This window comes from Eptatretus burgeri, chromosome 3, assembly GCF_056783735.1.
Source record: "Eptatretus burgeri isolate ZD-2024b chromosome 3, Ebu_testis_v1, whole genome shotgun sequence".
In the NCBI taxonomy this organism is placed as follows: Eukaryota; Metazoa; Chordata; class Myxini; order Myxiniformes; family Myxinidae; genus Eptatretus; species Eptatretus burgeri.
This window is the reverse complement of record NC_140963.1, coordinates 102713494-102734492: the sequence shown is the minus strand read 5'-3', so window position 1 is coordinate 102734492 and position 20999 is coordinate 102713494. Positions and strand designations below refer to the sequence as shown.

The 20999-nt window shown below is 45.3% G+C and overlaps 1 protein-coding gene across 5 annotated transcripts in view; it reads right to left on the bottom strand.

Moving 5' to 3' along the window:
• LOC147030559 (protein cordon-bleu-like) overlaps positions 1 to 20999 on the bottom strand; it is an 84548-nt gene that overhangs the window by 20237 nt on the left and 43312 nt on the right. For all 5 annotated transcript variants that reach the window (XR_015056444.1, XR_015056443.1, XM_085874751.1 and 2 more), the window contains exon 7: positions 12197 to 12315. Coding sequence is in view for 3 of the 5 variants with exons in the window: in XM_085874751.1 (XP_085730877.1) it covers positions 12197 to 12315 (119 nt within the window). In the remaining 2 variants the exon portion in view is untranslated. The remainder of the gene's footprint in view (positions 1 to 12196; positions 12316 to 20999) is intronic.

The window sequence follows — 20999 nt, the reverse complement described above, 5'->3', positions numbered from 1 at the left end:
AATTGTCTGTTGTGCTTCTTTGGCCAAATGGACAACTATTGTTGCCCGAATAAAATTGAAGCAATCATACGATCAGATCCCATCTGAGCCCCGGAAGTCAATAAAGTCCCATCTTATTCTACAATTTGCTCCACGTGGAGAGAATTTGGATGCATCCCCGTGATTGTCAGATGTACAATTAGTGATCATTACGAGTTGTATCAGTTTAGGGCATCGTTTTAACGACGTCAACAAATGGGCGACGTGATTTATCGGTTGAAGGCGTCGATCAGTTTTACAACGTCGACAAAATTGTTCGCTCACTCATCAAGTTGTGTTTCTGTGTATCGTCCGGTCCCTGGAAGGTAGGGTTACCATATGTTCGGTTTTTTTCCCGGACATGTTCTCCTTTCCGGTCCCTAAATCCACGTCTGCCCTGGTTTTTAAAATACCTAGAAATGTCTGGGGTTTTTCCCTTTTTTTTTGCTTTTCCATTTTCCAAGGGATAAATTTTAAAATTTCGGATACTTTTTTCTCCCTTATTTTAAACGGTTAAATCATTTTTGTACATTTTCTTATGATAATAAAATGCGTTATGTAATGTTTCGACAAGCACAGTTTGGTACAAGTCTGTACTTCTCCATCATGGCGGAATGGACGTGTTCGAACATCGACACTCACGCGCCCACTTCCTGTCCAACCTCGCAGTGAGAGAATGCAGTGTCGTGCTCAGTCCGCGATTCAGTGCTTTTTCTGAGTCCGAACCATACACACTTTCGAAATTAATCGATGTCTGGAACACACTTAATGAGACTGTGATACGATTGCTCACAACGGAAAGGAAACTCTTGAAACAAGTCCCTCTCAAGAGCGTCCTCTTTTTCAGAAAGTCCCTCTCTGGAGTGTCCTCTTTTTAGCTCACCTGGAATGTGGTTCCAGGGAACTTATGGGATGGCGCATCGTCCGTCCGTCCGTCCGTCCACAAATACTTGCAACTTCTTCTCCGAAACTACACAACGTTCATCACCATGTATGTACAAAAGTTTGTTCATGGCATTAAAAAAAATTAAAAATTACAAAATATAAAAAAATAAAATAGCACCGCAAAGTGGGCACAACCCCTCAGCCCCTTGACGCAAACCAATTTCAAGATGGTGGCCATATTGAAAATCGCAGCATGCCCATTTTCAAAAGGAACCTTCCTCTAATCAACCCCAACACACCCAGCAAAAATGGATTTAATCGGAAGAGGCGTTATCCTAGAAATTGACAGAAACCAATTTCAAGATGGCTGCCGTGGCGGCCACAGTGAAAATCGCAGCGCGCCCATTTTCGAAAGGAACCTTCCTCTACTCAACCCCATTATACCTCACCAGAATAAAATCAATGTGTGAAGCCGTTCTCAAGTTATTGTCTGGAAACCAAATTCAAGATGGCTGCCCGAGCCGCCATATTGGATATCGGATTGTGCTGTATATCGAAAGGAACCTTCCTCTAACCCCCCCCCCCATTATACCCCCATGAAAATAAAATCAATCTGTCAAGCCATTCTCAAGTTATTGTCCGGAAACCACGGGTCCTAAGGGGGTTAACTGGGGTTGCCCCCAAAGGAGGTATTTGCTTTCCTCTCAGAAACTACACACACAATTCTAAGGAAACTTGAACACAACCTTCATCATCCGTGATGTACCAAAGTTTGTTCACGGCATTAAAAAAAAAAATCGTGGTCTGAGGGGTCTACGGAGGGAGTTCATGGAGGGGGTGTCCCCCATAAGAGGTATTCCTTTCTTCTCAGAAACTACACACACACACACACAATTCCAACGACACTTGACCATCACCTTCATCACCCGTGATGTACTCAAGTTTGTTCACGACGTTATAAAAACATTGGGGTCTCAGGGGTTCTATGGAGGGGAAGCCCCCCACAAAATATGTATTTGCTTTCTTTTCTGAAACCACACACAATTTCGATGAAACTTGACCACAACCTTTACCACCTACAATGTACCAAGGTTTGTTCATGGCATTAAAAAAAATCCATAGGTATTTACTTTCTTTTCCGTAACCTATTTTTGGGTCATCCATGCCTCCCAGTGGTTGCCTGGTTGTATTATTCAGCCTCGACCGGGTGAGCACCCAGGGGTATTCCCCCTATGTTTTAAAAGTTAAAATATGGTAACCTTATGTAAGGGACAGAGCAAAAGCAAACCACATGATCAAGAACCTTCTCGAATCACAGTTTCTCGGCAGCCGATTCTCTACTGCCCAACTCGATGAAATAATGAGGAAACCTCAACCAGTGATCGGGTTCTTTTGTCTCCAATATATACTTAAGTAGATCACTCACCATCAGACGATGGGGCAGACACTTACACCTCGATCTCCATAACTCTACCACTTGCCTTTCCACCCACCTCGGCACCCTCAAGCCATAATTGCCCCCCATGTAAATGTGAGCAAATAAAACCCGATGGAAATATTTATGAACCGATGAAGCTCAAAGTACCTATGACGTATTTTATTGTGACGTCCACGGGACTTGAATAGTCCCGCCAACGTAGAATGAGCCGAAACGATGGAGACGGTTTATTTTCTTATAACCCAAAGATAGCGGTTTTTATCGCTCTACAGCAAACGGGACGAGGAAGGTGGCACGAGTCGCTTTTTACTGAGTTAATAGTGTTTATTTCTCTAACCAGAAATAATAAGACTCGGCAAGAGGAGGGATCCGGGGCGATTCGACGGGATGGTGGTGTGGGTTCAGGCGTGGGGAAAACACAAACAATTCCAATGGATATACAAATCTCAAACCCTCTAAGGCGCCAGGTACACACACACACACACACACACACACACACACACACACACACACACACACACACACACACACACACACACACACACACACAAAACGTAGCTGGTCCTGGTGGTCAGGGTGGCCCGTGGTGGTGACGCAACAGTCCCTGGATTGGCGTCGGACGAGCTGGCGTTGCGCTCCTCTGGTGCAGGAGACACCGTGGTGCTGTCGACCTCCTGGTCCTGGCCCAAGACCGCTCACAGCCGCCAGGGAACCAGTTCTGGCGCCAAGTTGCGAGCAGGAGATGGAGGCAGGTCCGCCCGCCATTCGACCCCGTACTCCGAGCCAGCAGAACCCCAGAGCCAACCAAGGTGAGGCACGAGGCACAGCAAGGCCACGAGACACGATCAAATCCAGGATCGAATCAGCCCAACAAACAGCACGCTCCCAGCACAACAGCCTCCACCAGAACGGTTTTTCTGTACCGATCTTCTTCCTCCTCGCCTTTTCCCCGAACAGAGCCTTTTTATCCTCGAGTCCTTGTCACTTCCAATCGAGCCGTTTTATTGGCCCTCCGCCGTCGCCTTCCGCCAATCGTGATCACGGGGCGGAGCCATCTGCAGCACTGTCCTGTGACATCATGGCAAGCCTCCAGGGAATACTAAAAGGGGTTTACGCAGACACACTTACCCTATCCCGTATCCCTATCTAATTACGTGACAATTATCATTTCCCCCTTGAAGAAATGGACATTTACTAGACAACTTATCACCACTGAATTGCTACTTATTACATCGAGATCCTGGTACACTCGAACAGCATGGCATACCTAATTAAACATCCTAATTACCCTTTGAATGCATACCCCCCCTCAAACGTAACATTATATTGATTCATGTAATTTTTTATTTTTATATCTGTGTAAATATATCTTGGACTGTACTTGGTTTCTTCCATTATTTAGGCCGAGGTCACATTTGCCACGGCGGCCGTGGGGTCTCCAAAATCTATGGCCATTAGCAATAATACGGCGGCCGCAGTGTTTCCACGGTCACACAATGTAGCAGTCACATATGTTTTTATTTTTCGGGGAGCCGCACGGCGTATTTAGGCCTAAGTCACATTTGCCACGGCGGCCGTGGGGTCTCCAAAATCTACGGCCACTAGCAATTATACGGCGGCCGCAGTATTTCCACGGTCACACAATGTAGCAGGTCACATATGGTTTTTTTTGGGGGGGGAGCTGCATGGCGTATTTATAAGTTGTGGAGACCGAAAACGTGGGGTTGCTTTACGGTCTTTGATTTGATGTCGCACGGTGACCTTAGGGCGTTCCTGCGGCGGCCATAGAATTTTCAAGGCAGACGCAAGGTGCCCGCAAGGCGACCGCAGGGGGACCACAGGGGGGCCCTAAGGCGAACGTGCGGCCAGACGGACGGTAACGAATGGGTTAATTTTATTTTTATTTTTTTCTATTTCTTTTGTTTCGGCTTGTCGAATTGCTACGGCGAACGTAGAAATGAAAAAAGTTATAACTCCGCATTATAATTCCACGGCGACCTTACGGCCTGTAAAATATAGCCAAACGGCGTAGGGCCACCCTGAGGCCACCACAGAAACTCTGCGGCCGCCGCACGTTTCTGTCAATTCAGAGGGCGTACGGCCACCGTATCCTCGTCGTATCCTTAGGCCTTAGTATGAGCAAATACAACCTGTCGCATTGCTGATGTGTGTATTAAGGGGAAGGGAGAAGGAGGGAGGGAGGAGAGATGGGAGGGAGGGAGAGAGGGAACGGAGGGAGAGGGATGAGAGAGAGAGGGAGAGGGATGGGAGAGAGAGGGAGAGGGATGGGAGAGTGTGGGAGAGAGTGGGAGAGAGAGGGAGACAGAAGGAGACAGAGGGAGACAGAGGGAGACAGAGGGAGACAGACACAGGGATGGGAGAGAGAGGGAGAGTGGTGGGAGAGAGAGAGGGAGAGGGAGAGGGGTGCGAGAGAGAAAGGGAGAGGGATGGCAGAAAGAGGAAGAGGGATGGGAGAGAGAGGGAGTGGGTTGAGGTATGGAGTGGGGGAGAAGGGAGGGGGATTCCGGCAGATGCGTTGCCAAGCTGAACGTCTATTTGAGGGGTGAGATGTACATTGGTGAATCACCCTGCCTGTGAAACACCAGGAATACAGTTTATAGCTGAGTCAGGATTCAAACTTGGGAGAGACAGCTTAGAGCGAGCATGCGTACTTCTGTGCTATACTGCCGTGATCTCGTGATTCATTGCTTTATAAAAACTGAATTGATCTGAGCAGCAGTTCCGAATGATGACAAAAAAAACAAACAAACAAAATAAAACCTTTCATTCAGCCAATTCGCACATTCTTTGACACCCATTCCTCATTGACCTCTGGAGAGTTGTATGGTGGAGGAGGGGGTTTGGGAGGACAGCGTGAGGTGAGGGGAAGGGGAAGGGACAGGGACAGGGGAGGTGGCACGATGGGGGGGGGGAATGCATAAGGCGAGGGGGGAAGGCAGCATGAGGGGAGGGAATGAACGAGGCAGTGGGAGGGGAGGGAATGGGGAGGGAATGGGGAGGGGGAGGAAATAGAAAGGCAGTGTGAGGGAAAGGGAAGGCAGTGTGAGAGGAGAGAAGGGGAAGGCAGTATATCAGAGCATTACCGTGGTGATAAGTCGCGCCCAAACAGCAGCGTTTTCATATTTTTAACCACTTTTGGGTTTTTTTTTGTATACCTTGTTGAGGCTCGTATGAGAGCTAACATGCAACGCACAGCAAGGGGGGGGGGGCATGAGACAAGAGGGGTGGGAGTGGGAAGGACAAAACAGTGGGGAACAGAGACAATCGGAGATCTATGGAAGGGAGAGGGATGGGGTGGGGAACATGGGGTACACAAGATGGACACTACAGGGATTTGCAAGAAGGAAAGCAGGGAATTTGAAGGAGGTGGGTTTGGGGTGGATTAACGGGGGTAGAAAAGATCGTGGATTTGGATGGGGGATGATAAGAGGTGGTGGTGAACAGCTGTTTTGAAGGCCTGGAGGGAAGAGTTGGATTGAACAGAGTGAGGGAGTTTATTCGAAAGGCGGGAAAAAAGAGGAATGAAAGAGTGAAGGTGATCAGTGATTCGTGATTTTGGTAGTTTTACCATAAGGGGGTTGTTGGCGGACCTTGAGCGCCCTGCAGAAATATGGTGGGGACAAATCGCAGACAGAGTGGGGGGGGGGGGCGGAAAGGAGACGGTAGAAGACAAAGACCACCGACCTGCCTGCGGAGAGAGAGTGAGAGGCCCAAAGACTCAGCCTCATCACGGGAGATGCCAATGATACGAAATGCCTTGGTTTCGACAGCGTGAAGCCGAGAAAGGTGGGAGGCCGGAGCACCAGCCCAGAGGGGAGAGCAGTACTCCATCAGGCTGCGGACAAAAGCTTTGTAAGTGGTCAGGAGCTCAGGTGGGCCGAGGAAGGACTTTGCACGACAGAGGATTCCCAGTCCGCGACTGGCTTTTGAGGCGAGGTTGGATATGTGACTTTCCCAGGAAAGGTCATGGCAGATAGTAAGACCCAGACGCTTGAAAGAAAGGAATTCTTCCAGAGGATTTTTGAGAAAGTCGGTGGGGGGGGGGGGTCCAATCGGTCCTTTCGGAGAGACATAGTGAGAGTGTGAGATTTGTCTGGATTGAAAGACATGTTCCACGTGTTGGACCAGTTTGTGATTTTACCCAAATCTGCAGTGAGCGAAGAAGCTGCTGCATACTGGTCTGATGGATGACTGATGGTACGGCAGAGGGTGGAGTCATCAGCAAAGAGATATAGAGGATTTTCCAGAGATCAGAGAGATCATTGATGAAAACCAGAAAAAGAACAGGGCCCAGAACGCTACCTTGAGGAACTCCAGCCTGGACAGGAAGAGGGGATGAAAGAACTCCATTTAGGGCCACACGTTGACTGCGACAGGAGAGGAAGTCTGCGAGCCATGAGTGGAGATGGCCTTGGATACCATGGGAAGAGAGTTTGGTGAGTAGGGCAGGGTGCCAGACTGTGTCAAAAGCACGCAATGTGTCTCCAGGTATGGCTTTGATTTCATGTCCGGCATTGAGTACCTCCATCCATTGTTGGGAGAGCAAAAGCAGAATATCCAGGGTAGAGTGACCTGGTCTGAAACCAAATTGATGATTGGAAATCCAGTGATTGGAGAAGAAAGAGGATTTAATGTCTGAAGCGATGATGGATTCCATAACCTTGCTGATGATTGGCAGAAGGCTGATTGGTCTGTCGGTGCAGGGATCTGTTTTTGCATGATTTTTGCATGATGTGTTTTCTGATTTCCAAGCAGATGGCAGATGGACTTGAGCAAATGAGAGGATGAATAGAACAGAGAGAGGGTGAGCAAGAGCAGAGGAGCAGTTTTTTAGGACACATGGGCTGATGCCGTCTGGACCTGTTGTCGAATCTGAGTCGAGGTTTGACAGCAAGCTCTCCACCTTGTCAGGAGAAAAGGACACAGTCCAGGGACAGTTGGGTGCGACTGGGTAAGGTGGGTACAGAAAGCAATGGGTTTCGGACACAAGATTTCGATGCAAACACCGAGTTTAGACATTCAGCTTTTCCACGTGCGGTATCAGCAGTGCGGCCATTTGAGGTAAGGGAGGGGATGGAGGGGGAACATACACCAGAAACAGATTTGATTTGACACCACCAGGAGTTGGAGGAGGGAGAGAGGTTTGAGAGTTCAGACTTGAGCTTAGAAAGATGTTGTTTTCTGGCTCTCCTGAGGGTAGATACACACTTGTTCCGAGCTTTGTGGAAGGAACTGAGATTGCCCTCAGTTGGGTTTTCTATCCATGAGGCAAAGGCAAGTTGTTTCAGGACAACTGCCTCACCACAAGCTTCAGTGAACCAAGGGCGGGAGGAAGGGGAGGACAACTGAACACGAGAGGGGATAAATCTGAACATGAGGGAGAGTAAGTTTCTTTGAAAGAATTCCCAGGATGAGTTGATGTTGGAGAAAGTAGCGATAGGAGACCAGTCCATAAGTTTGAGGGCTGCTTGAAGACCCTGCCAGTCGGCTTGAGTGAAATGCCAGACTCGACGCCGGTGAGGTGGTTCTCTGATAACAGCCAGAGAGATGTCCACTTTGACAATGACGTGGTCAGAAGAACCGATTGGAGCGGAGGAAGAAGAGCAGATATTTTCAGGGAAATTTGTCAAAATCAAATTTTCAGGGAAAGCCTTCTTTTTCACCGCCATGTTCTTTTAAAACTGGGTGGTAGAATGTAAAGATTAAAACTACTGCTATCTATTTGGTAAAAGGCCTGCCTGCATGCAGTCACCTCCCCCTCCCCCTCCCCCAACCCCACCAAAGCGTTCCTCTAACCTCCTCGCGGTCCATGTGAAACGTGGACGTGTATCGGCGATATACTCATCCTTTCACTCCCACACATGCACAGATTTCCCCACACCCGCACTGCACAGTGGAATGTTCCATGTGGTTTCGATGCCACAGCACATCTGCTCCCCATGTGGCTTGCGCGCTGCAGCATGTCTGCTCCCCATGTGCAGAAGCACATGGGTCATGAGATTCTGCATCACCTCCTCCACAGTGCCAAGCACCATGGACCTTACTTCGAGTTCAGATTGCACACCCGTGAAACCGTTGCACCGTACACACGTAACCAAGCATGCAGGTGCACGCGCGCACAGTGGCACGTTCCATGTGGCTTCGATGCCACAGCACATCTGCTCCCCACGTGGTTTGGGCGCTGCAGCATGTCTGCTCCCCATGTTCAGAAGCACATGGGTCATGAGATGCCGCATATCCTCCTCCACAGCGCCAAGCACCATGGACCTGAGTTTGAGTTCAGATTGCACGCCCGTGAAACCCTTGCACTGCACACACGTAACCAAGCATGCAGGCGCGCGCGCGCACACACACACACACACACACACACACACACACACACACACACACACACACACACACACACACACACCACGGAGAGTCATTTGCTCCCATTTCTACCACATCTGTGTGCACTGTCTACGTACCTCTTCACTTGCACAAACTACCGACTATTAATATATTGCAGTGACTATTAGTATATTTACATTAATCCTGCCATTCACGGATGGGTGTTTGTGTGTTTGTTTGTCACGGTACTCTCGTACAGTTCTGGCAGAATTACATCCAGATTTGCTACAAAGGATCAGCATAACCCCAATTAATGTATCGGGATGTTTTTATCTTTGCCGGTGGTCTTGTGGAGGTGAAGGGGGGAAGACGCAAATTCTCCACGTCAATGTGTTTCGTGTCGCGCCACCTCCAGGTGGGGGAGGGTATTACAAGTCCCCACCATTTACAGTGCAGTATTCCTGTCCCCACGTTTTCCAGTGCAGTGAGGTGTTTTGAATTATAAGCCTGAGACATGTTTTTGCTTCATGCACGTAACCTGGGTTATTTATTTTTGCGTATGCAGAGCTACCAGTTACCTATACACCGCCCAAATAAAGGTATGCGTCAGAAGAGCGTGTTGCATGCTTGGAACAAGATCACCCGCAGTACTCTGCGAGTGTTTTGTAATGAACGCAAGTCACATAAAATGGTGTAAAGCAAAAAAAAATCCTCTTCACTTGTAGCAACAAAAATTTTCCTCTTCGCTTGCAGAAACTACTGACTATTAATATATTGGCGGAACTGTAATTATGTATTTATGTTAATATTTTGATCATCCAAAACGGAAAGAGCAAACTGCGTACGTAATTGCCGGAAAAAAGGACCCTTGTCGACTATCGTCATGGATTGTAAAAGCAGGTTATAGAGCACAGCGTTGCGCTCAATGAAGTTACACTTTCTGCACGTTCCTTAATCTTTTCTTCACTCAATATAATCATCCAAACAGTAGAAAAAAATTTAATGCTTCATGCTTTGCTTAAATACATACACTTGGTTATAAAAATCTCAAACTTGTTAACATTTTCAAATTTCACTCAAGATTTTAACACTTATATAATCCAACAGATTCGACTTTCAAATCAGATATAATATTTCAATAATGTACTTTAATTAGTCTGTGAGACTATATTGTGTTTCCAAAGCAAGGCATGTTTGAATAGGCCGAACAAAATGGCGATTTAACACCCCAGCTGGCTCGCTGATACAGGCCTGACCAAGGATGATGCACCTGATGAGGGATATAACAAAGTAAGGCTGTTAATTATCTTCAAAAGGGGGTGTTTTAATGAACACAAACACCCAATTTACACTCATGAACTTCCTTGGAGTTCCCTTAGTGTGCATGAAAACTTTCAGGCTTCTCGGTTTCATGGCTTTGGAGTTATGGAGGAGACACACTGACACACATGCACATTGACATTTATTCGTGAAGACGATCAGAAGTTTGTTGTCAGTGTTATGGCTCTCAAAACAAAGCAAGGTTAGTGAAAGGGCTGACAAGCATGAAAAGCTCGACACAGAAACACACACACACACACACACACACACACACACACACACACACACACACACACACACACACACACACACACACACACACACACACACACATTTATTATCATAGATGAATTCATTGGAATTATACATAGTACCTTCTGGCTCTCTTTTTCTCAACTAAAATTCCTCTGCTCGTACTGTATATAACAAAAGAAGAAACACTGACCCTAAACGCAACATGACGCTGATGTTAATTACAATCGTGTGTGTGTGTGTGTGTGTGTGTGTGTGTGTGTGTGTGTGTGTGTGTGTGTGTGTGTGTGTGTGTGTGTGTGTGTGTGTGTGTGTGTGTGTGTGTGTGTGTGTGTCCAGGGCATAACTCTTTTATAACCATTTGAGCTTTTGTCATCAAATTCTCAACAAACCGTTATCATCAGAATATGAAGAAGACTAATTAATTTGGTCAAATTGGCCCAAAATGTCATAGGGCAAAGTCACAGTGAGTAGAAATAGGCCTTATCAGCCTGCCCGCTGCTGTGCTGCACGAGACAGCCTGGTTTATTTTTTTTTTTGGGGGGGGGGGGTGGTTTGTTCAATGGCTTCTGTATTTATATATTTCACATTTGGGCTTTGGTGTGTCTCTCCAGGCCATCAACCTTTTTACCGTTGAGCTTTCGCCATCAAATTTAAAAAAAAAAACCTTTCTTTTGAGCATATGGAGAACACGAATGAACATCATTTACCGTTTTTTAGCTGTTGTGTTCATCAAGTTTAGGTCGAGTACAAGAAGGATGCAGATGGACTTTGCATTTTGAGATGCTTTGTCATTACTAATTTGGCTTGCAACTACAGCACTACAGGAAGCTGCCCATGCATGCCACTTCATAAATTTTTATGGTTTTTGTATTTATGAAATGGAAGACCAAGAAGGAACCTGAAGAAGTAAAGAAATATAAAATGCCACAATTAATAAATTTACATGCAAACTCCATCGGATCATCTCTCAATATCCCTCCTAAACATGGAGCCTGAGAGTGAGGTCGTTTGTTTAGTCGTAACACAGTCACACTTCAAAAACGGAGAATTTCTCGATGTGATCATGAATAAACTTTTTGCTTCCCATAATTTTCCAAATATAATACGTACCCCCAAATTTGTTATGACATCCATGGAATTTGTTTGTTACCGTGTATAACATGCACTGAGATTTTTGCCACAATGCGGTCAAAGTAACCCTTTGATGACAAGAATACGGTACAGTGTTAGTTAAATCGCTAATTGTCAGTTAACCTTCGCTCTTGCCGTGTTGGCAATCGCGGCCTGCAAATCTACGTTCTCAAAAACGCGTTGTAACATTTTCTCACTGCTCGTACATAAAGATGGCTCTTTTTACAAGTTCGATTTTAAAATACACCATGAAATTCACGACAATCACAACAAAGTCGAATTGGATGTCTATGGTCAAGTACTGACACTTAGCTCAGTGGCTAAAGAGGGCGATCCCCGTTTTGATTTTGTGAGGCCAATTGAAAAATACACCGAACAACTAACTCATGACAGAAAATCCTCTTAAATATGGTTTCTCTATCCTTGGTATACTTAGCGACACATAAGGTGACGACACGTGTCGCAAATGATGTTCTGGACTGGCTGCAAAAACCCCATTTAGATTTGCTGTCATGTATAATACGCACCCGAACTTCTCGGAAAACAATGTTAATGAAAAAAATAATGTGTATTTATATTCAGAAAAAAAACATGATACTATCATTACTTGGAAAAAATAAACACAGCATTAAACTGCAGCTTCATTGAACTCGTGTGTCATTTGTGCGGAGACAGCCACATCTTGTCCACGAGTGGCTATGAAACACATATGTGATGTCCACATGTATTTTTGGCAAATGGTAAAAACAAAAAAAAAAGAGAAATGGCCAGAAAAAAAATCGAATAAACCAGGCTCACCTTCACCTCACCCTTCTTCCCCTTGGATCGTAGACAGTCAAAGATGCCTGCATTTTCCTTTGTCGATTCCTCTCGAGCCTTGGCGAGCGACCGTGGCGTGTCCAGTGTCGATGCCTTTTCTATTAAGAAGAAAAAAAAACAAAAACAAAAAAAAACATGAGGATAACCATGGAAAGGTGTGTCACAAAAACAAAAACAGAAAGACAACAATCATCGCATTTGTGCCATTCAACTGACCCCAATATTTCAGAACATTTCTCCACCGGAAGTGAGAGGACCCATGGCCATGTTATTGCAGAACTGTGATGCAAATTTAACATGTAGCTGTTGTAATTTGTATGCAAAGTTGAGGCTTGTGGGAAGAGGGTTATTAGTGGAGCGGCCAAGAGCCAAAAATTGAGCTTGACCCCTCCACACTTTAGAACAAGGCAAATTAGGGATCGTTGGATTCGTTAGGATGTTTACTTTGTGAAAAACGATGTTTTACAGTCAGATTCTAATTAAAACATGGCCATACACATTTAACCCATAAAAAAAATTGAGAATTTTAAAATATCTTAATAATTGTTATTTTGGCACTTACAAAGATTGAAAACTTGGTAACATCCCATTAATTCCTTTCTGCCAAGTGCACTCTCAGAATATTTGGGGTTGAAACCCACTTTAATGGGGTTTTGGACCCCCAAATACCCCAAAATTAGGGGTTTTACCCATTTTTTTTGCCATGTTTGAGCCCAAATATTTGATGCAGTACCCCTCCCCCACATTAGAACAAAACAAATCTAGTCTCATTTGATTTGTATGGATGTCAACTCTATGAATATTGATGTTTTATTTGCATATTTTAATGCTAACATGGTTAATTAACCCCCTGTTTGCAAAAAATAAAAATCCATAATTTTTGGATTTCTCCTTAATTTCTCATTGTAACTGCACACTGTGGCTTAGACTCGTACTTTGTCTTCAGTTATACAAAGAAACCCTTGCACAAAACGTTACACTCATTGTTACTTTATCACTTTCTAAGTGTGTGTGTGTGTGTGTGTGACCTCAAACTTTTTCCATGAAGGTTCAAGAAAGTATGGAACCACCAGAAGAACCCCCTCAGAAGAGGGGAAGAACGAGTCTTTCCGAATGCTGCATATTTTGCGAGACTTCATTATCCAAAACCCAAGCTGATAATCCAGTTGTCCAGAATCCTACAGTCGAAGAATTGAAATCCATTCTGAAAGCTGCCGAACTTCGTAAAGATGGTGTCTCTGATCGGCTGTTTCCAGTGAAAAACGACATCCTAAAAGGAGATACTGTTATCAAATTCCACCAAAAGTGCAGAGCAAATTATACGAACAAGAGGAATATCCAGATAGCCGAAAGAAACACTGGTACATGTGCTGACGGTGTCACTGACGATGGCGCAACAGGTAGTGGGCCTACGGTTGGACTGTCTCGTCTCCGGCGATATGACACGTCGCAATTTGACATTCGATCAGATCAGGCTGTTTCATATGTGGGAAATCACATAGCTGGAAGGAGAAACTGTCGAGCGTCTCAACTGGGACGGGGGCCACCACACGGCAAAGAGTGCTTGATGCAGCCATTCAGAGAAACGACGATGAGATTCAAATGCGAATGCTGTCAAACACTGACTTAACAATATTAAAGCTGCCAGTGCGAGGGCTAAGGTTGATAAATCTGACAATGCGTGTGCCTTCAAATGTTTGTGTAAGGACATTGAAGAGACTGTCCTGTCCAAAACCATCTCCATCACAACCGTGTCTGTCCTGAATGAACGATTGGTCGCTGTATCAGCAGAGGTCAACTCGAAACCCAATGAGTCTTGTACTACATGGAGATTGAAGGAGAAATTACAGAAGCATTTCGGAGACAGGATTTCATTCATCGTCCAGCCTGGGAAGTCTGATCTTGTATGCTCAGGGGATATCACAGTTCCCGAGGCCTTGAATCACGTTGTGAGGCTACAACTGCATGTAAGTGAAATTGGTGAATGTGAACTCGAATCCTCCGATGATGTTGATTCAGAAGAGGACACTGCAAGGCAGCTGGTATCATCAGGAAATGTATCGGTGACATTACATTTCAATCTGATCGTTATGATTCCAGTGGGAATATGGAGACAAAAAAGTGCAAGGACTTTGTTCCGAATCATTTGTATGATTTCATTGCATTGTGTACTTCAAAGAAAGACTTTGACGGCGCTACAAGCTATGAATCTGAGACTGACATGGGAAACATTGAAATGAGAGTTCTTGCAATATGTCACAACATGATTTCTCTAGTTTGTAAAATCCATACCCCAATAACATTTGGTTTAGGTGTCAAGCTGCACCACGACCATGGTAGTCGAGAACTGATAGATGACCTGTCCTCTCTTGGACACAGCATACCTTATGATGAAGTGCGTAGATTCCTCACTGCCATTGCCTTGGACCAGCTGTCAACCAAGTCTGACGTTCATATACCACGTGACATTTCTGTCTATGATCCTGAAAATGTTATTAAGACCATTGTTGATGCCGCAATTGACAATTTCGATCAAAATGAACAGACAATAGAAGGAAAGAATACTACACATTCAATGGCTGTGGTGTTGTATCAAAGGTCCCCTTGGCCAGAAGAACCACCTTGCATTCCAAGATCAAACCTAAAAACCCTAGATGCACAGAGCTGTGATGAGGATAAAATCAAACGCTACAACAAACCCCATACTAAACCAGAACCATGTGTGAAATGGGAAGTCAAAGAACTGGATAAGTCTGCTCGCGATGTGGTACGAAAAGACGTGATTTGGGAAATGGCCCGTGCAGGTGCCCCTGAAACCTCACATGTTCCGGCTTGGGGTGGATTCAATTCTCCAGTTAGCGAGAGAGAAATTCCACTGACTCGAATATGGTATCTCCCATTCATCAATGCGCCACCCTCTGACTTCTCTACGATCCACACGACTTTGCTCAAATTGGTTGAAATTGCAACTGCATTGGGACAAGAACATGTTGTGGTCACTGCTGACGTGGCAATATATAGCAAGGCTGAACAGATTCTCTGGACTGAGCCAGATCCCTTGGCTGGTCGAGTGACGATGAAGCTTGGTGGGATGCATCTCACTATGGCTTTCATCACTAGTAGAGGGAAGCTGTTTAGTGATGGTGGTCTCCACAACATGCTGTGACACTACCTGAAGTGTATGCCGATGCGTCCGTGAGTTTGATGTTGCAAGGGAAGCAGTATGCCAGAGGTCGAAGAGGAATCAGACTGGTACACAAAGCACTGTTTCACTTGTTTCTATCAGCTGCCGAAACCTTTGCAATGAAAAACAAGTTGCCCTGGTTGGATGATGAGACCACACACTTCATTGCAGATCTAGAGAATACCTTCAAAATGCAATCTCCGGAAGCCTGCACTGCTGTGTGCCAGGATATTGAAATGCGCTTGTCATCCTCTCTTCTCAGTACAATGAAGAAGTTCAAAGACACAGGAAGAGAACAATCAGCAACATTCCGTTACTGGATTAGCTTTCTGGATGCTGGTGACACCCTCTTGAAGTTACTTCGGGCAGACCGTGAGGCTGATTTTGAAATGCACCTTACCGCCGTCCTTGAAGTCATATGGTACTTCTTCCTGGCAGGCCGCAGCAACAACGCACGATACACCCCAGTCGATGTTGCGGAAATGCGTCACTTGTAGGTGTCAGCTCCACGAATGTTTCAGCACACGTCGGAAGGTGGTTTCGTTGTGAAACGCTCAGAAAGGACTTTCAACTGCGTTCCTATGGATCAGGCTCTCGAACAGAGTATCAATCGCGAGGGTAAAAGCCAAGGTGGTGTCATCGGTTACACACTGAGGAAAGGAGCCTTAGTTCGCTGGCTGCTGACCCGCCACATAATCGGGGAATACGCAGAACGATTCAAAGAAATGTGTACACCTACCAAGTCCAAGAATACACACATGAAGAACTTGGACGTGCTCGAGTGACCAAGGACCAGAATGATGTTAAAGTCATCAAGGAATACATCAAGGAACAATGCCAAGATCCATTTGACCTGGAAAGTGTGGCAACCTCCCTAGTTAATATAACTAGTGGTCAGGTGCCATCAGAAGAAGTCGAAGAGTCGATGAATGGAGTGCCACAAATGGGTCGGGAAATGTTCAATCAGTTCACGAAAGAAAGGCTTGGTGACGAAAAGAAGAGGAATTTCTGGGATCCAATCCCCAAGACAGTAGTCAAAACGTTTTCTGCTACGAGGAAGTGTCTTTCCAGTGATAAGGATAGGAAGATAATGATCGATACGGAGGTACTCTTCAGAAGACTGCTTGCGGTGTCAAAGAACCGTGACGTGGATACGCGCAAGGTCCTCTCCTACGAACTGGCAGCTGTTCTGCCTTCAATGTTCCACGACGATGGTTCGATGAGGAAAACCAACAAAGCAGATCTTGCCAAAAAGCTGGAAGCAAATACGGATGAAATTCTTGTCCTTCCTAGTCAGAATTCCCCGACGTCATCGCAGTCTGCTGCATACCTCATTGATGGCATGGCAATGTGTCAGGCCCTGAACGAGAATCATTTCAAGAATTTCAATGATCTCGGAAAGGTGGTTCTGAACCGAACTGTGCATCTTTTGAAGAACAGTGACATGGATCCTTCCATTGACGTTGTGACGTTGATCTTTCACCGGTACGACAGAGAACATTCAATTATATCGACTGAATGACACAGACGAGGAATGATGGATTCCGGATTCAACTACCAGATACAAGGGAACAGGGACGTCCCGAACTACAGGAACTTCCTCAAAACCAGTACCAACAAGGCTCGTCTCGCTTCATTCATCTGTCAGTACATCTGCGACGATGGACAATATCTCCTGCCTGCAGATAAATCGGTAGTACTGGCAGGTGGATTTGAAGATGGAGAAGTGGTCAAAGTTCTGAATGAAGTGGGTGTGTCCAGTCTTGAAGGGTTGTACCGCACACAAGAGGAGGCGGACACTCGTCTGGTATTGCATGCAATCATGTTATCGAGAGACCATCCAAGGATAATCATTCGGTGTGACGACACGGATGTCCTGGTCTTGTTGGTGTATTACTGGAGCGAGCACTGGCCGATGAAGTATATATGGATGCTGGGCACTCAGGGAAATTCGTCTCAAAGGAACGATTCATACCTGTTCACCATATCAGTACCAAACTCGGCAAAGCAGCATGCAAGTCCTTACCAGCCGTGCATGCTCTGTCAGGATGTGACACGACAAGTGCTCTATACAGACTTGGAAAGGGAACGGCATATTCAGCTCTCACCAAAAATTCAGATGCCTTACAGGGCCTGGAAGCATTCCAGGATGTGCCTACTTTCCTAGATACCGCAAGGCGATTTGTCCTTCTCATGCACGGTAAAAAACACTAAAAAATCTCAGTTCACCGAATGAGCTTCGTTTCGTACTCGCCACCACCACTGATAAGCCCGCATCGATACTGCCACCAACAGATGATGCCTTCGAACAAGATGTATTGCGGGCCCAATACCAAGTAGCAGTGTGGTGTCAGAGTCACGTCGCAAAACCTGAGAACACGAACCCAGTTGGCCATGGTTGGCATGTGAATGCAAAGGATGAACTGCGTCCAACAATGTACCAGAACGAATGGGCACCAGCAGAGGTTAGAGACCTAAATCGTTTGTGCTGCACTTACAAAGGTTGTCGCGGACAGAAATGCCAGTGTGTCATTGCTGGACTTGAGTGCATTGACATTTGTTCCTGCGGTGGAGAATGTGAGAATCGGCCGGAGATAAGTGAGGTGGCAAATGGAGATGAAGTCGGAGATGATACGGACATGATGGTGTAAATAAGTGTGTTAAAACTTCCCAATTGTGGGCTATTTTGGGCCAGCTGAAGTGGGTTAACCCCTAATTCATTAACCCCAAATATTGTGAGTGTACTTGGCAGAAAGGAATTAATGGGATGTTCCCAAGTTTTCAATCTTTGTAAGTGCCAAAATAACAATTATTAAGATATTCCATAATGCTCAATTTTTTTTATGCGTTTTATGGGTTAAATGGGTTAAATGGGTTAAATGGCCATGTTTTAATTAGAATCTGACTGTAAAACATCGTTTTTCATCAAGTAGACATCCTAACGAATCCAACGATACCTAATTTGCCTTGTTCTAAAGTGTGGAGGGGTAACTCCTTAAATAAGGCCCTTTTTTGGCCTCGACCGCTCCACTATATCGGGAAGAGCGCACGGCATTGCGCTCAATGAAGTTACACTTTCTGCACATTCCTTCATATTTTCTTCACTCAATATAATCATCCAAGCAGTTGCTAAAAATTTAATGCCTCATGCTTTGCTTAAATACATACACTTGGTTATCAAAAAAAAAAATCTCTAATTTGTTAACATTTTCAGATTTCACTCTAGATTTTGACACATATAATCCAACAGATTCGACTTTCAAATCAGATATAATGTTGCGATTATGTACTTTATCGAAGCTTGTGGGAAGAGCTAAAACAGAACAGAAACAGAGTGGGCTGGAAAGTTCACAAGGGGTGCAAGACAGCCTCAAAAAGAGAGCCAATTAAGAAACTTGGTCAGACATGCTGTACATTCACCAACAAAATTACAGGATAACGCGAAGCTCCATTTCAAGAAGTTTATGGGGCCTCAATTGAAAACAAAATAATCGTTAGATAAAACACCATGCAAAACAATTTATCGGTACTGGCTTCGATGTCCATTTACATGCAAAATTTCAGCTTTCTACGTCACTCGGAAGGTACCGATCTTTAATATCAGTCAGTGGTAAGAAAGACATAGAGATAGAGATAGAGATAGACATATGTTGATATACACTGCAACTCCAAACCCTGAGTGGTGAAAGCACTGGCACCATGTCCTGGAAAATGAAGTTACCGACCGGTTTCGCCCTCATTAGGGCATCATCAGGGCAACATAACAAGCTTCCATACACTTGCGACTGAAAACATTTCGGTTATAAACCAGATACTGTGAGACTCCAAACCCTGAGTGGTGAAAGCACCAGCACCGAGTTCCATACATCCCTTGCTGTACGATACCAGGAGTGATAAGTGCCGTCTGCCATGCGGACCGTTATCGCTCGCTCTATGTTGCATCCTGTGCCCACTGAATAACATGGTTATCAAAATGAATAATGGGTTGGTGCAGGAGTTGCCCAGAGATCTGCTGGTCTACAACTCTGTGGGCACTGCAGAAAGCAACGAGCAAGCAGTCCTTTTCCCCACCGAGTTCTTGAACTCCATCGAGCTAATCTGCCATGCCTCCACACAAGCTACGACTGAAAGTGGGAGTACCAATCATGATACTACAATTGCTGGAGCCACCCTGGACTACGAATGGAACTCAGTGTCATGTCACCAAGCTGCACTCCTTCATAGTTGAAGCAAAGATATCCTGTGGACCACACAAGGGAAAGACCGTGCACATTCCCCGGATCTCACTGCACCCGTCAGACAGAGATCTACCATTTCTCTTTAAGCGGCTTCGGTTCCCAGTGCGTCCAGCTTTTGCCATGACCATGAGAAAGGCACAAAGTCAGACATTCCAAGACGTTGGTATAAATCTGGAGCTCCCATTTTTGTCCCACGGATTGCTCTATGTGGCACTCTCAAGAATTGGATCTCCAAAAGGACTGCATGTTCTCACCAAGGATGGGGAAAGAAAATACGAGGAATCCAGTCTGTCAAGAAGTTTTGCGGTGAATTAAATTGTCCACGTGTGGACATATTAAGCGGTGCGGCATTCGCGGTTTCGGCACTATTGGTGTGTAAACTTTTCCGTCAACATCACATCACGTTCGCTTGAGACTTTTTGCTATTTTTCTGTGATAAACCATTTCCTTCATCATGGCAATTCAGAGCCAATCCCCTTCCTTCGCCAACACCGTCACCATCGTCACATTTATCAGCTTCATCATCATCAACCCTAATCCGACTAACAAGGGTATTTTTGGACCCCAGGCCTACATTTTGACACGTTATTTCTGGATTAGTTTAACAATGCATTTCATGTTTTATTCCTTTGTTTATCTATTCGTGCCGGTAATAAATATCACTTTGCTGCACAGCGATACAAGCAAATCCTTTCCGGGGTCCAAAAAGACCCCAGTAGCTTTCGTTCATTTTTTTTTTTATTTTGGCATAAATGATCACTTCACGTGGTACTTGTATCAAGCAAGTCCTCCAAATTCAGTCCACTCAATCAATGACGCCAGCACGAAGGTATTTGCTCACTTTACCACTTCCCTGCTCCGTATTTTTTTCAGTTATTACGGTGTACCTGTTTTCAGAATTGCTTGCGCAAGCGCTCAGCAAATGTTACCTGACCAATGCTTTGCGTTCTCCATCGTGTGGATGGAGATGTTCCCCCATTGGAAGCTATCTGAGGGAAAGCACCGAAGAAACCTCTTTCGGTTAGAGTTGGTGCATGAACTCACAATGCCGCAAATCCCGCGAAGAGCTAACATAACAACGCTTCAAAAACCCATAAACAGCAAGAACAGCGGAGGAAGAGATGCATGGCTTCATGTCCAGCTCGCAGCCTGGAAAAATGTCACCTGTAACAATTGTGGATTAATTGGCGTTGCCTTGCTGCGTTGTGTTGTGTTTGATATTATGCGATGTAATCAACATTCATTTGGTCATTGATGTGAAACTTTGGCAAATTCAGTGAAATTGAATGGTTTTGAGTTGTGGTCTGAAAAGACTCCAGTTGGAAAGATTAGGTCATAAAATATAATTTTTTTGGCCCTA